Source organism: Chelonus insularis, unplaced genomic scaffold (genome assembly GCF_013357705.1).
Source record: "Chelonus insularis isolate UGA/USDA-ARS -01 unplaced genomic scaffold, ASM1335770v1 contig_383_pilon, whole genome shotgun sequence".
NCBI lineage: Eukaryota > Metazoa > Arthropoda > Insecta > Hymenoptera > Braconidae > Chelonus > Chelonus insularis.
In genome coordinates this window covers 67929-83815 of record NW_023276540.1, presented here as the reverse complement: position 1 = coordinate 83815, position 15887 = coordinate 67929, and the positions used below count along the sequence as shown (strand labels likewise).

At 30.2% G+C, this 15887-nt stretch overlaps 1 protein-coding gene across 1 annotated transcript; it reads right to left on the bottom strand.

The window, feature by feature from the left end:
• Window positions 1-7953: 7953 nt before the first annotated feature.
• Window positions 7954-15761, bottom strand: yki (Transcriptional coactivator yki). The gene is made up of 6 exons (XM_035084066.1): window positions 13637-15761; window positions 9079-9305; window positions 8824-9005; window positions 8518-8704; window positions 8342-8427; window positions 7954-8186 (listed from the first exon to the last, which is right to left on the bottom strand). The coding sequence occupies exons 1-6, from the start codon at window positions 14224-14226 to the stop codon at window positions 8094-8096; spliced, it is 1365 nt and encodes a 454-aa protein (XP_034939957.1). The 5' UTR covers window positions 14227-15761; the 3' UTR covers window positions 7954-8093.
• Between the last annotated feature and the right edge of the window lie 126 nt (window positions 15762-15887).

The following is a 15887-nucleotide window of genomic DNA, read 5'->3' as shown; positions in this document are numbered from 1 at the left end:
CTATTAATAACATATATATTATTTGCTGTTTGTTTTTTTAATAATGAGTCCAATGACTCTGACGATTAAGAATCCTCAAAGTCATCATGATGATGCTTTTTCAAAAATTATATCAGATGATATTTTAATTTATTTCTACTTGGGTTTAATGTATAAAAAAAAACTGTCAAAATCAGTATGTTCTTAGAAATTATAAGCATGAAAAGACTCTGAAAAAAATCTAAAATATCCATGAATTCATGTATAGAAAAAATACAAGGGTGGTGTCAGCAGATGAACCATAAGTATTGGTCAACCCCGCACGAGCTTGGGTCAGCTGTCGGTTGTGTTTGTCCTCGTGGATCCGGGGAAGCCCTACGACCAAGAGAAGACCATTTGCAAGACTCTAACGCAGCCTGTTCTGTGATCCTCTCACTTGGACATACATATAAAATACAATATAAACGACCAACTACCGAATGCTGCTCTTCCAAATGAACGGACCATACGTTTTTTTTTATCCCTCATCGTTCCGTTTTTTTTTCTATAGGAATTCTCTCAGACCCTCTAATAGATTTCATGATTCTCCACTCTACTAAACGGAAGCTTTTTCACGAGATTCAGACATACATAACGGCTTGGGTTCACAGTAGGCAATGCAATATCTTGACATCATTTTTTTTCATTCTCATTATCATGTCAAAAAGCTGTCGGCAAGACTTGAAAATTTGTATTCAAACTAATGGACTTTGTTGTTTTGATAGCATGCTTTATTGGAGTCAATAAATATTGATACTTGTTAGGAAAAAGTATGTTAAAAAGAAAGGAGTAAAGAAGAAAGAAGTACAGAGATGTTACTTAATAAAATAATTCATTAAAATTAATTTAAATAAAATTGCGAATATTTTGGCGTTGAGAAATTAAAAATTGTCGTTATACAAAAAATTTCAAAGCAACAAATGCAACCTCTTGTATTGACTGGACTAACATGAAAGGTCGTTTACACCATACGTGTTTTTATAAGGTATGTACACTAAAGTTCGCGTTTCCACACTTGGATGTCAACAAACCGAATCCATAAATTTACTATTGTTATTATTGATTACATTTTTTTGTTATCACTGTATTCCTCTTATCTCCCGAGTTGAATATTTTAAAAAACATTACATTTTTTGAGTAGAAAAATATTTATTAATATTGTAGAGATATGACTTTGGTAACTGAATATCATTAAAGAGTCATTAAATTTAATAAAAAAAGGAAAAAAAAATTTTTTCAAAGAAAATTAGCAGATAAACTACTCTGAATCATCAATGACTCAAATAAGAAAATAAAGAGAAATCAGTAAGTAAGTAAAATGTAATCGTTATTTAGTTGATTAAATTTTTTTTTTATTTTTTATATAAAGTATTTATCTATCATGGTATGAACATCTTTTTTGGGGACAGTTTTAGCCATGTGATGTGCATTCATTGGTGAGATAGAGTGTGAAGGTATAATAATATAAAATAGAAGAGAAAAATGTTAGTAGCGATAGATTTGGATTGGTCACTGCTGATTTTTCCTCTTCGCAACCTGATAAATAAGAGGCTAGAAAACTAGGGGTCACGTTCACATCGAGAGGGGTCAGTCTTTGAACAATACCGGGTGCGCGGCCTTAGCACCCCGGGGTTAATATGCGGGCAACTAAACATTGGCGATGGACAATACAAGATTTATAGATTGACATCATACATACGCGTATGTGCTAGGCTAGCCATTGTCCAGCAGCTAAAACTATATTTGACCCCTCGGACTCGATTCGTAAAATTTAACAAATGCCAAATGCATTTCCTCTACTTTTTCATCAACCAGAATAAGTTACACTCTTTATTTCCATCGGCCCCCTTTTCATCTAGTAATCTATTTTTATGTTCTGATTGAATTTTTCTAAAATTCCCATCAACTGCTGTTCTGTCTATGCTTGACTATCAATATATAATTGTAAAAATGTTGAAGACTAAAAAAAATTGACCATACCGTCAAAGTATTGCGTACAATGATGGTATGCCTTCCAAGGTATACCATGGCCTACAGAAGTGGATGAATTTGACCTGCACTCCTTCATCTTTACTTCGGTCATTTATGACAATTTTTCGTCCTACATTTGCAGTGCTCCGCCCCGTAAGTAATTTTAATGTTACTCAATATTTCTTAAAGGTCGTCTTGCTCTATTTTTCCATACAATGGAGAGTAATATACTGAGCAAAAAAAAATTTTAATTTTAATTGTTTTATATGCATAAATATTTTTGAAATATTACTTTCTCTCGTTGATGTATGACACTGGAAAAACCTGTAGTTGTGAGAACGTTTTTATAAAAGTTTTTCATTGGTATAAAAATAGTTTATTTATAATTGTATGTAAAGATTCGAAGAGAGTAAATTAAATAACTAAATCACCTGAAATGGTTGATTATAAACTTTAGAATAAATTGACTGTTGGAAAAAAATCAAATGTTCATATTAACAAGAAACAACCACTGAGTTTCTGCTCTGATTCATTATTATAAAAACATTTGCTGCCAAAATTGTATTATTTTATATTTTTTTTTAATTTTTAAACAATAATAAAAAAATAGTATTTAAAATAACTGCGAAAATAACTATTCGAAATACCGCTAATCAACTAACTAGATAATCCGTGCATGTATCTAATAAGATAATTAATCTCAGAGGTACAGTATTGTTCCTAAAACTATGAATTTATTTCAGTGCAACTGCTTTTTCGTCTGTTCTGTCAATACTTGACCATCAATACAATTGTAAGAATTTATTATTTTTCATTGCTGTACCAGTCATTCTTTCAGCGTTTTATTAATTTATTATTGAGAAAAAAAAATGTCAAGTATAAACTATTGAACGAAAGAACTGAAGCATGAGATAGGATTGCTTTTATCGAGAGGAAGCACATTAAAATCGGATTTTCCTCGAATGGAATTAGAGTATGCGTAGTCTGTTTCGGTGATCATTTTCATTTATAATTTTTTTTTTGTATCGCTTTTTCTGAGGGGCACGCGGACCTTTCGTATTAAAGGCGGAGCAACTAAGATCGCCTGCGCGTGCTCCCCTGTACCATATATGTAGTAATAATGCTCCCCTGAAAGAACTGTTGAGGTAAGGGAGAACCCTCTGGCACGCGTTAATTCCGGCCACTTTTCAAACCTTGCTATTCCACCCCTTGGGATTTTTTTTCACCGTATGTGCTTCTTTTTTTCAAATTTTTTTTTTTTCTTCAAAAATCCACCTTGACCCACAGTCGACACCCGATATCCCAAGGGTCATACTCGTACACGTCCTAAAACTTCCGTTTGCTTTATTTCAACAGCCGTATTTATTTATAAATTAATATAAAAAAAACATTACCTTTTTTCTATTTTATCCAGCCTGTCTTCAAGTATTAGTCAATACATAAACATATAAATGTAACAATCATAACCTCAAAGTTTATTTTTCCTATCTATAAATAATTTAAAGAAAAAAAAATGTAGTGAGTGCTACTCCTTTTCTTTAATATTCTCTAATGATTTATATAAATAATATTTTATTAATAAATTATTATTTTAAATGTAAGAAACATTTGAAAAAAACTTGTTTTATCAGGAAGTCATTTGGTAACAGATGAGACACCCTAATTGATTGGTAAAAACGTGTTGATTTGTACTACCAACCCTTTAAAATGGCTGATCCGTTAAATAATGTGAGAAATCACGTACAAGGGTCTGCAAAAGATAAACCGCATTGGCTTCAAAAAATCCTGTTCACCACGCCCTGATCACAAAAGGATTTAACCTGTTAAAATGAAGGGGAGTTTTTTCACGCGTATTTTTTTCAAGTAGCTCACTATTAATACATTGGTTCACATTACATACTTACACTTTTTATCCCACTCGAAGTTAAAAAAAGGGAAACTAACCTGTTGAAAGTATAGGGGAGTTTTTTTTAACATTTATCCAATACTGTTGATTCCACATGATACACAAGAATGAAGATCAATTTGGGGTGTACTTATATGTGTTTTTTTTTTAACACCCAATCTAAATCAACAAGTGTGTATACCTGTACACAATAGTACATTTTTTTTTAGTCACCCAATAACAAGTGTGTCCAAAAAAAAATCTCACGTTTTTACTGATTTTTTCCCGTCACTCTACAGTTATTATTTATCTAGCGATTTATCTGTTACCTTATTTTTTTTTACAGTAACAATTTTTTTATTTTTTGAATATTTTCAATTTTAAAATAGAATATTTTCCCCTAAGTCTCTAAGGTTAAGTTTTTATTTATTTAAAGCTTGATGGGAGTAAACATTTAACAACTGGATCAAGAAGATAGAAAGAGTTTGAAGAATTTGGAGAACAAAAAATTAAGGAAAAAAGTAAATAGAAAGTGATGGAACAATATGGAAATACTTTGAATATAAAAACATTCAAAGTATGTAGGGAAAAGGGTTGCTAAAAGAACGCAGGTAGGAGGCACTAATCCGCAAGATTTTTGGTTATTCTTCTTCTACCACATCATTTTTTTGTCTTAATACCTGACAATGGCAACGACGAAAGTCTAATCCTTTTCCTTCATTTTTCTCATATTAATTTTATTACCGTGGATTAGGGCCATATACTGATGGAACTGACCAAACTTCACCATTTTTTAGACGGAAATATAAAAAATCTCCAAGCTTTCTCTTCAATCTTAAATCCTTTAGGATAAGTAAAATATGCAATGTAAATAAAAGCATAATTATATCTTAGTCTACGTCTGTAGCTCATGGATATAAACGTAAAATTGAAATATACATTTTTTCAAGCAAGAGAAACTTTCCCAGCTTTATGGAAAATATCATAGATTTTTCTTCTGAATACATATTTATTTTATCATAAAAATACTTTAGTTGTAAGGGGTAGTAGCTGAAAAAACCGAATCCCATGAGAGAATGGCTTCAATCCTCGTTCACCCTCGCACGTCACTGATGTTAAAGCTCCCCATACACATACGGTCGAGGTTCCACCCCTTACCAAATCACAAATCTGTTGCCGCCTAAGCTTATATTCGTCTGAACTAGAATGGCTGACGCTACTTTATTTTATTTTTATTCAACGAAATACCGAATAAATATATTTTATAAACTATAGTAAAATTAATTCGAACTTTAATTACATTTGGGTATTAAATAGACGGAATAAATTTGATTTAACAAAGAGACGATGACTCATAATTAAAAAATTAAGATTCATAAAATATATTTCCATTAAAAATTAAAGATAATTCAATGGGATAATTATTTTTAAAAGTTTAATGAATTGTTAAAAATATTTTCAATTATTATTCGTTTAAAAATTAATAATATAAAAAATATTTAATAGAATTATTATTGTATTTTTCAATAAAAAAAGTATTTAATTAAAAAAAAATTCACATTTATAAGTAAACAAGAAATATGTTTATTTTCATTATTATAACTAAGGCACTTGTTATGAATATAAAAATGTACGTGACAATAATATATCGCCAATGAGCATAATCAAATACTGGTATCAAACATCCAATTGTTTTACTCAAGTATAGTATTAAAGTGATAATGTGTAAATAATTGACCGTCTCAGTGTAAAATTCACACATGCGTCTATCAAAAGAATGTCGTGACAAAACGTTAATATTATAAATTACAATACGTACACAATATCGAGGTATCTACATACTTTGATATATCGACGGAAAAATAACTTTTTAAATAATTAATATTAATGATATTAATTGTTATTAACAAGTAATGCTGACTTATATGATGCCGAAAATGTAAATTATTTAATATTTAAACATTAATAAAAACAATATTATTGTATACATAAAGTTTAACATTTACACATATTTTTTCAAAGTCAATCAATCATCTTTTTCCTCAACTATTATTACATAATATCATGTAAATTAGAATTATTGCAATTATATGATATATTAATTGTTTTTTTTTCTCCTTCTTTAACATTAATTTTGCAAGCAAATACGCAGTATGAAATCAACCAAATTTCTATAAAATAACGTAATTACTACAAAATAAGGCACATTCTTGATTTCACACTGAAAACTTTCTAATGAAAAATACAGAATCAAGTTTTACGTGTGTATTTTCATATAAGGTATTTCAATCAAAAATGTCTTATGTGCATCTCAACAACTTTTCTTCATTTTCAACGAAAAGTGTAGAGAGCTTATTTCAATTATAAATTTACAATTGAAAATATAATATAAAAATTTTCGTTATTTAACAATTAATAATTTTTTCACAATTTTTAACGACAAAAAAACGAGCGATACAAAGTTTCTTAGTTTTATCGAAAAATATTCATTTTTTCATAGAATTTCATACTAGTATTATATAATATATTATCGCACGAGTATACATAAACTTTAACTTTAGCAATAGCTATCATTAATAATTGACAATAAAATATTCATTATTTCTTATAACATAATTAATAATTGAACGATTTCTAAAATGTGAGTTCAACAGAATCGTTCATTTAGAATAGTAGTATTGTCTGAACAGTTTTATAAATATATTGATATTAAATCATTCTCTTTAATATTAACATGATTTATTTTTTTAACTTAGAGACAATACTTAGAGAAGGTAGTATGAAATATTATATAGACAAAAAGAGTCTATTCCTAAAAGTTAATTATTTCTAATGTATACTTTTACATCTCATAATACGATGCTCTTTTTGTCTTAGTAATTCTCAAAAAGCAACTTATATCTTATTATTAACGATGTAATAAAAAAAGTATCAGAAATTTTACAATCTAACAAGACAACTTAATATTTTTCATTTGCAACATTCATAGACTTTACATATAAAAAAAATATATACGAATATACTTATTAATTATTATACATTTATCAAGTTGATCTGATTATTGTAATATTTAGTAATTTTAACTTGAAAAAATTTCTCTTTTTTCTTATAGCTTTTGTATTATCTAATTATATTCATATTTATTAATTGAATACGTCAATTTTCTTTTTCAATTTTAATTATTATAATATTAATAATAATGTATTGAGATAATAAATGTTTAATATGGACGGTTATTTCATTCAAAATTGACGACTCATATCGTCGAGTTAATTAACTGTGAAGTTTAAACATTATAAACCTTAAGGCACATCGTAACTCATTCTTATCTTATACATGTATGAATCTTGATTTTATTCGTTATATTTATCGATTGCTTTTCTATAATTTTTTTGATAACAATTATTTTGCTTCTAATAAGGCCAAACTATCGATTTTATGATCGAACTTCTACAGATTTGATCTATTAAATCCATTATAAATGATTTTATTTTATTGTATTATGTTTTTTTTTGTTAATTAATTATTTTCAATTGCACTTTATCAGTCTGTCATGACTGGATATTTAATTATAGAAAAGTGATGAATCTGATACGTCATGATATCAGAAATTATTAAATACTAATCAATACATGATATTTAATAAATGATATATAACATCATTTACGATCGTTTGTAGATTATAATAATAATTAATCAGATTTTTGATGAAAAATTCGTTGGTCAATTTACATTTATTATACGTTATTGTCAAAAATAAAAACAGTCTCCGTTTCCCAATCTCCCAAAATTAACCTCCTTACAATTAATAATCTCTTTATGCGACCCAATTCCAAGAAAATCTCTTAAAAATGTTTAAACATACTACTTATATATAAAGATATAGAAATGTATGTTTCATTTCTTTTCAAAAAACAGTTAACTATTATAGAATCAAAAGTAATAGACTAAATTTTTACAATAATTTGATCAAAACTAATAATTAGGCACATTTGTGACAGCTTTGTTGCTAAGGCACACAGTTTCTTGTCACTCTTATTGATTCACAATTACAACATCAAGTTTTTTTTTCAGTTTACTTTTCTTAATTATTCTTCTTTTTTACTTGATCGCATTTTTTATATCTTTTCTTCATGAGGAGGCGTTAAATAACGCAACATTTGACACGTCAATCATACATTCTATGATCGAATTGTTGTGGACCGTCTTTGTGACGTTACTACAGCCACGTCAATACATTCTCAGGTTTCGTGCTCGGATTTATTAATGACTGCACATCGTCCAGGATATCGCTTGTAAATTCTTCTCCAAGCTTAAAAATAATTAATCCATTATTTTATTATAATCATGAATAAACTATTAGATTAAATAAATTATAATAATTTAATTGTTATGATAATAATAATTTTAATATTTTAAGAAGTATTAAATTTGTTTTTTGTTTAGTAATTAAATAATTGTAAATACCTGTAAAGAAGGTACAAGATCATCAGTAGAGTCGATATTATCACTAAGGGTCGATATATCAGGAGTTTCCATTGGTGCTCCGCCTTCTATAAATATTTTTAAATAATATTTCCACATATAAATTGACATACTTCAACACTTGCTCATATAATGAAATATTTACTAAATGTACCTACCACTTGTGCCATCCATATTATCATCAATATTGGATAGAAAATCTTCAGGTGTATGTGGAAGAGAATATGCTGATCCAAGACCTAATCCGGAGTCAGCACTCTCTTGACGAGCATGTTGTTCATTTATTCCTGATAAAAATGGATCCATTGCTGCATCGGTAGTACTTTGTCTCAGCATTAATTCTTGCTATAATAAGCACAATAAATGTTAACTAATTATCAATAATAAAAATAATAATGCCAAGGTATAAAAATGATAGTTACGTAATAATCATGAAATGCGATAAAAAAATTTTTTATACAAACCTGTCTCATTATTTCAGCTTGTCTTTGCTTCAAGCGTTCACGTTCCATTTGTAACGATTGTAAACGTAATTTTTGCTGGCACACTTGAATATTTTGATTATTTTGTAAACCAGTGGCTCCAGGTTGTAACCAATTTTGTGGAAGCATTGTGTTAGTTGTTGGAGCTCGTTGAAGATGTGTTGCTATAAAAGAATAATTAATCATCATTTAAAATCATTTTATCATTATAAATATTTAAATAAATAAAATACTTACGAATTCTTGGATCAAACCAGGAAGTTGTACGGGTTTGATGATTAATAAAATAAATTTCACCTTCAGGAGTTCGTGCCTGTTCCCATCCTTCAGGAAGAGGTCCTAAAGTGTTTGTTGCAGCTGGAGAAGCTTTTCCACTTTCGACTGCAGCAGCAGCAACAGCAGCAACACTGGCTGCAGCAGCAGTTTTTCTTGGATCTTCCCATGTTGTAGTTCGAGTTAAATGACTGTAAAATTAAAAAAAAATAAAATTACTATACATCCAAATAATTCTTCCTTTGTGCAAATATAGAAATAGAATTGGTATATATTAAACATATGTGTACATTTGCCTGATATAGTATAGCAACTCCGGAAATAGTTTCATTCAAAATATTGGATGATGTTAGAGAACATAAAGTAGGGATTGTGAGGAAACAGAAGACGCCTACCCATCCGGTTTAGACGAATTCATATGTTTATTTCATCAATAGTTTTTCATATAATAATAACATTAAAAATAAAAATATATATTGTAGGTAATCAGTTGAAGTAGTTAAAATTGGTATGATAATCATTTTAATTTCATTATTAAAACTTGATGAAAAATTAGTATTATTTTCTGTCTAGTTTATTTAGCTTCTACAATTACTTATTTTATTTAACATATTATCAAATAGAATGTATTAATTTTGAGACTGTGACTTGAGATAAATGACTATTAGCACAACAGTATTAACAAGCAAAAGGAATTGTTTTTCAAGCTGTGTTCGTCATGACGTCGTAAAGAGCCAGCCTTGTGTTAGAAATGCGGCGCCGACGGGTGATGTCACGTCACGATTTTTCGAGTGTCTCACGGCTGCTCATTATACACATACAACGTAAATCCTAAATCCCTGTTTGCTTAGTTAAAGAGAGTACATTTATCATGACTTGATTCTTCAGTACTTGTCCATTTCATCAATAAATTCATTACTTTCATTTTTCACTTATAAATATCAAGAAAAAATCTATCTTTCATCTTAACTTAAATATTTAAACAAAAAATCCTAACAATTTAATTGTTGATCAATTTGATGTTACCAGTTGACGTCAACACTTTTTGCAATATATTTTTCAGTTATTGTTATAAGGTAACAATAGTTTAAGTGTCGGTTTGAAGTTAGAAAAGAATAAATAAAAATGAAGGAAAGATTGCAAGTTGGTAGACGACAATTTTGCTTCTCTCTTGGTAGTCTGGTTCGTCAAGAGTGTCCACGAGTACACGCGGACGCACCCATCTTCTGGAAAGTTGCCAAGGCACGGCAGATTGAAGTAGCCAAGTAAATACAGTAGCAGCCGTAACCGCTAGTGCTTTATAGACGAGTAGAAGCACTGATGATGTAAAAGAAGAAAAGAGCTAGAAGTTAAGCAAGTGAGAGAGAATTTTGTGTGTAGAGCAAAACATCATATGTGAGAGAGAGAATTACAATGTATTTTTACTCCGGACATCGAGGCGCCGAACAACTCGTAAATAGACACACGGGGCACCCGCCGACTTCGAATCTTTCGACGTCGGGAACGCGATGCAGCCCAATCCTTACCATTACCATTACATCCTAATGATTTGTTGCTTTTTTTCCGGCCAACAATTAATGTCGCTTTTTATGTGTGAATATCATACTTATGCTGAGGAAAAAAATTTACTGTGGACAAGTAATATTTTTTTTTTTTCTACTGATGAAATCAAAATTAAACAGTTGTAATAAAACTTTTTTTGAGAATTGACATGGTAATATTTTTATTGATTCAGTTCTGATACTTGAAACGATAAAAAAATAATTTGTTCGAAAAATACATTTTTGTTGTGCTCCATTATTTTGAATAAAATCATTAGAGTATCGATTTTTTTTTCTTCTAGATCTATGGTGTTTCAAAAGATAAGAATTAATTCAATGTCATTTGTATTTAAACTTATCATAATCTTGAACCAAATATCAAAATATATTTCGTTAAATTAAATGAAATATTGTATTGCGAATATTTTTAATTCTTTTTGTTAATTAAATAAATATTTTTTTCTCAGTGTATGTATTTTAATAACTCAAATTATTTTTTGTAACCATTTTAGATATTTTAGATTATAATGTATGTATTTCAAGTAAGTGATTAAAGAATCACATTGTGATTCAAACAAATACGCATGTATGCACTCAATAACTTTTCCCACTCAACTTTCATTCATTGACCTTGGTCAAGTAATTTGAAAATTAAAATTGTACTGATAAAACTTGACTTTTCTAATAATAATTGTTATGTCCAAAATGATAGGAAAAATTTGGAAATATTGTACAAGCAATCTTAGTTACTCTTTAATATTTATTTATGTAAAATTATCGCTATGTGTTTTTTAAACAAAAATACAATAAGCTTTTGTTGCTTGCTGTAAAATTGTTTTTTTTTTTTCTAATACGAATTTACTATTGGGTAATTATGTGACTAAAGTTGTAAACTTAACAATTATCTAGCAAAACACTGAGTAATCAGCAATGAACCATGAATATTCATTATTTATAAGTGAAAACTTTTCTTAATAATTTTTATTTTTTTTATGTTCAACTTTATTTACAAATATTACTTCTATTATTTACTTGACATGCAGTTTTTTTTTTTATTCATTCAAACTTAAATAACTCATTTATATTTTTTTTTTAGTGAAATATTGTTCAAGTACAAAATTCTTTATTCAACAAAAATATAATAATTATTTTATTATATAGATTTTGGTAAATAACTTCACCATAATAATTTATTATTGGTGAAGTATTAATATTAATTCATTAATAAATTAATTTATTGATCAAGCAAAAAAAAAAATTTACAGTGAATTGAATAAAAAAATAATAATTATATAGTAGTTGGCTAACCAAATGATAAAAAAGTGATTATAATGAAATAAAAATTATTTTTCAACTATGAAATATATTAAAATAATGTATCAGCTCAGTGAATTCAACAGGCACGCAATTTTCTTCCGACCATTTCCGATGTATTTCCGGTATAATAATTGTGCAACTTAGTTTCATGTATGCTTTATCTATTTTTTCATACATTTTCTAATATACCAAATATAATTAAATTATATATAATATATCGAAAGTTTCATTTTATAAATAATATTAATTTAAACAATTTATCACATGATAAATTGGTGGAAAGAAAAATGTACACATTGATCATTTACATGATCAATGAACTGTTCAATGACCTTGGATGATTTTAAATTCAAGATGATAATAAATAATGAAATAAAGTTTTCAAGGGTAGAAAGTTAACAGTAAAAAAAAAATTCTTTTTTAAATATTACATTAGATGATTCAGAATTCAAACGGATGAATTTTTCGAAGAAACAACAGTAAGATGGTCTGGTTGTTGAAGAAAAATTGTGAAAGATGATTAAGGTAGTTCTCGAAAGTGAACAAAATCTATCCCAAGGTTCAGGAGGCTTTTTCGCTCTCACGATTTCGTTAGTCATCACAGGTATAGAAACCTTGATTTACAGGTGAAACAAGGACAGATAACTTCAAAAAAGTACCCAAAAGAGGATAGAGATAGATAGAGTGAATGAAGAGAAAAATTTTAAGGTACAAATCTGTCGTTCTGTTTTCTACAATGCTTCTTTTTCTTATTACTTTTAAATTTGAATTTTAAATATTAAAAATGAACAATAATTATATTTTATATAATAATATTAAATAAAATATTATCCCCAATTAGTTATTTATAATTTAATAAAACTATCTAGTGTTTTTAAAGAAAAAAAAAAGATTTAAATAAATAAAAAAGTTAAGTGTTAAATAATTTTTTTGTCTTTTAAAAATGATAATTAAATATCTAGATACTTGAGTATAAACAGTAGATTAAAGACCGGAAGTTCCCGTGGGTGTCAAGTTGCTGAAGAAACTTAGTTGATAGGGGTCGTATAATTCTTGAGGCATAATATAGAAGGAATCAAGTGGGTGGGTGAGTGAAGGTGGTTGGACATCGGAACCAACTCAACAGAGTTTCCCACGACAGGTGACACGTGGGAATACCGGCATGGCGCCGCAGGTGAATCGCTGGGAGAAACATTGAGTCGTGGGGGACGTCTGTTAAACATCTACACCTATACGTTTTAAACCTTACAGTTTACAGGCTGAGTATATATATTCAAAAGAATTCTGATCATGTGTGACTAGACATATGTATATGTTTATAAATGTGAATGCATACCTGTGTATATACACATACATTACACTTTTAAAAGAGATGAAGACTACTCATGAAAGAATGAAGTGGAAGGGATTTATTCCGGTTGGCTATACTGAGACTTAAGTTTAAGATGGTGTCTTTGAATGATGCTGCATCGCAACTGATACTCTTTAATATTAAACATATTTATATATTATAATATATAAATCATTTTTCAATTGTTCTAAAAAAATAAAATAATTTTAATATGATATAAATAAAGAAGAAAGATGGTAAAGAATAGGATGAATATATAAGAAGGGTGATAGATTGAATGAGTAATTAAAATGTTATAAAGATGTAGACTTACTTAAGGAAATAAATCTGTCCCTCGGGCGTCCGTGCTTGTTCCCATCCATGAGGCAATGGCCCTAAATCGTCAACTGTACTAATGACGTCATAGCTGCGTTGTTTTTGATGATGATGTCGTGCGTGGGGTTGAGGTGCATGTTGAGTAGCCTGCTGAGCGGAAGCGTAGGTTTGTTGAAGTGATGCTGGACTACTATGTGCTCTTGGATGAGCTACTGTGAGTCCAGATGCTGTACCTGCAGCTCCAGAAGCTCCTGTTGTAGTGGCACTTGTTCCACCTGTAGTATTGGTGGTGCCAGGGGCATTAGAACCGTTATTGTTGACTGCATTTGATGTTACCACTGTGCCAAAAGCTGAATCTGCTGAATTTTCCCGTGAATGAGATATTGATGGACTTTTACTGCCAGTTGATGGTGGATTAAAGAAAGAATCTGGTAGATTACGCATACGAAGCGGTACCTGGAGTGGTCTTTTTGAGTCTGGTTTCAAAACACTGTCAAAGAGAGCTTGAAGATCTGATTCTGAGTTTTGATCTACTCTTACAACAAGATTACCTTTTGACAATTGATCAACATCTTGATTAAGCGCCATTTTAACTAGTTTATTTCAAATTTAAAACTTTCTTAAAGCTAAGTGTACACGTCAAGTTGAAAATGTTGGTTGTTATTCCCGAGGCACTGGGTATAAGTTCGCGGCGCACGTATGTAATTTACGTTGCAGCCGTATTGGTAGCGTGTTCCTCCCGGCTCTTGCTACGCGTGTGTACGTAAATACGTACCTTACAGCACTCTCCAGTCGCCGTCTTAGTATCTTTCTCACTTAGACGCTATCTTTCTCGGCTCGACTCGGCTCAAGTCGTTCCACGACTCCCCGCTGCCTCTTAAAAGATCCACGATCTCTTTTCTTTCTCTTTTATGCTCAGTGCGTTTCTCGTTGTCAAAGGTTTGTCTATCTTACTATCTCTCTTTTATATTCTTCCTCCACCTTTTTTCTGGCTTCGCGAGACAGCAAAACAAGCAGGACAATGCCGCCACCGCCAGCAATGATCTTAGTTTTAAACGAAAATGCGGCTTCTTCTTTTTCTTTATTTTCCGCTTTATTGCTTTGTTTTATTCTTTTTCTCTTTTTGTTTCGAGTACGTGATTATTTCACCTCTCGATTACTAACACCCTCATCAGTCCTCGAACATTCACCGTAGCGTTTTTACCTGTTGGCCGTCTTATAACTGACTTACACACTCTTGCTTGATGATCAGCAGCTTGCCAGCAGCACTATCGATACTCGTGACTCTACTTGATGTTTGCAATGTTGTAATTTCTTCCTTGAAAAGCACTGATAATAAAAATACAACAATACACATATAGGTGTCGTAAAGAAAACGCTTACAAATCTTCAACGTTTATTCCAAACCTCGGACACTCCAAGTTTCTTCCATCTATCCCTTTCTCTTCCCCTCTTGGTGCGGTTCGTCGTGTTGCACTCCCACTCCCAACAGTTAAGTTTCCGGGTCTTACAGCACACCTTCTCTGTTGGATACTTCTTGGATGCCGTTGTGAGTTTCCCTTAATACGTGTCACCGCACTTAAAAAACCACTCCTCGAGGACGCTTCTTGACGTTCCTTGATCTTTAGTCTCTTAATCGTTACTTTACGAAGTCTAAGATTGATGATAGAGGCCGGACATTAAACCACTTCGTAGAACTCGCACAGGCGGGGAGACTAGGGCACTCTCTCACTTCATATACAGCTCCTCTTCGTTCCCTTTAATATAAAATAATCAAATAATGCAAATAATATCTTTTCCATCTTCTGTTTTTTTTTCAATTGTATCGACAGTCTTACTTTTGTTTCCAATTCACCTGACACCACTGTTGTTCAATTATTCTTTTTTAGCACTCAAAAAAGTTATTATTTTATCATGACGGGGATGACACTACACGGTACACTCGACACAAAACAAGAGAATGTAAAAGAAAGAAGGAAAAAGAGAGAAAGAGGTAGAGAGAGAAAGAAAAGTACGAGTGGTTCTCTCATACCATTGAATACCACACAAGACTGAGACACCGAGCAGCCACTGATCGCGTATGAAAGTCGCTACTCTGCACGCATATCATCAAGATGTGTGTTGGCCTGTTGCTTTTTCTTTCTAAACCACTGGTTGGTTAAAAAACTGTAAAGTAGGGAGTATTAACTTCTTTAAGTCCTATTTCTAATTCAACTTCAACAACTACATTCCAAGTTCATTCACATTAC

Coding starts and splice junctions, on each gene's coding strand:
- yki (XM_035084066.1), bottom strand. CDS start 14,226: ATGGCGCTTAATCAAGATGTTGATCAATTGTCAAAAGGTAATCTTGTT. Junction 9,006..9,078: donor CTGGTTTGATCCAAGAATTC/GTAAGTATTTTA, acceptor ATTCTTTTATAG/CAACACATCTTCAACGAGCT. Junction 8,705..8,823: donor AAGCTGAAATAATGAGACAG/GTTTGTATAAAA, acceptor TGCTTATTATAG/CAAGAATTAATGCTGAGACA.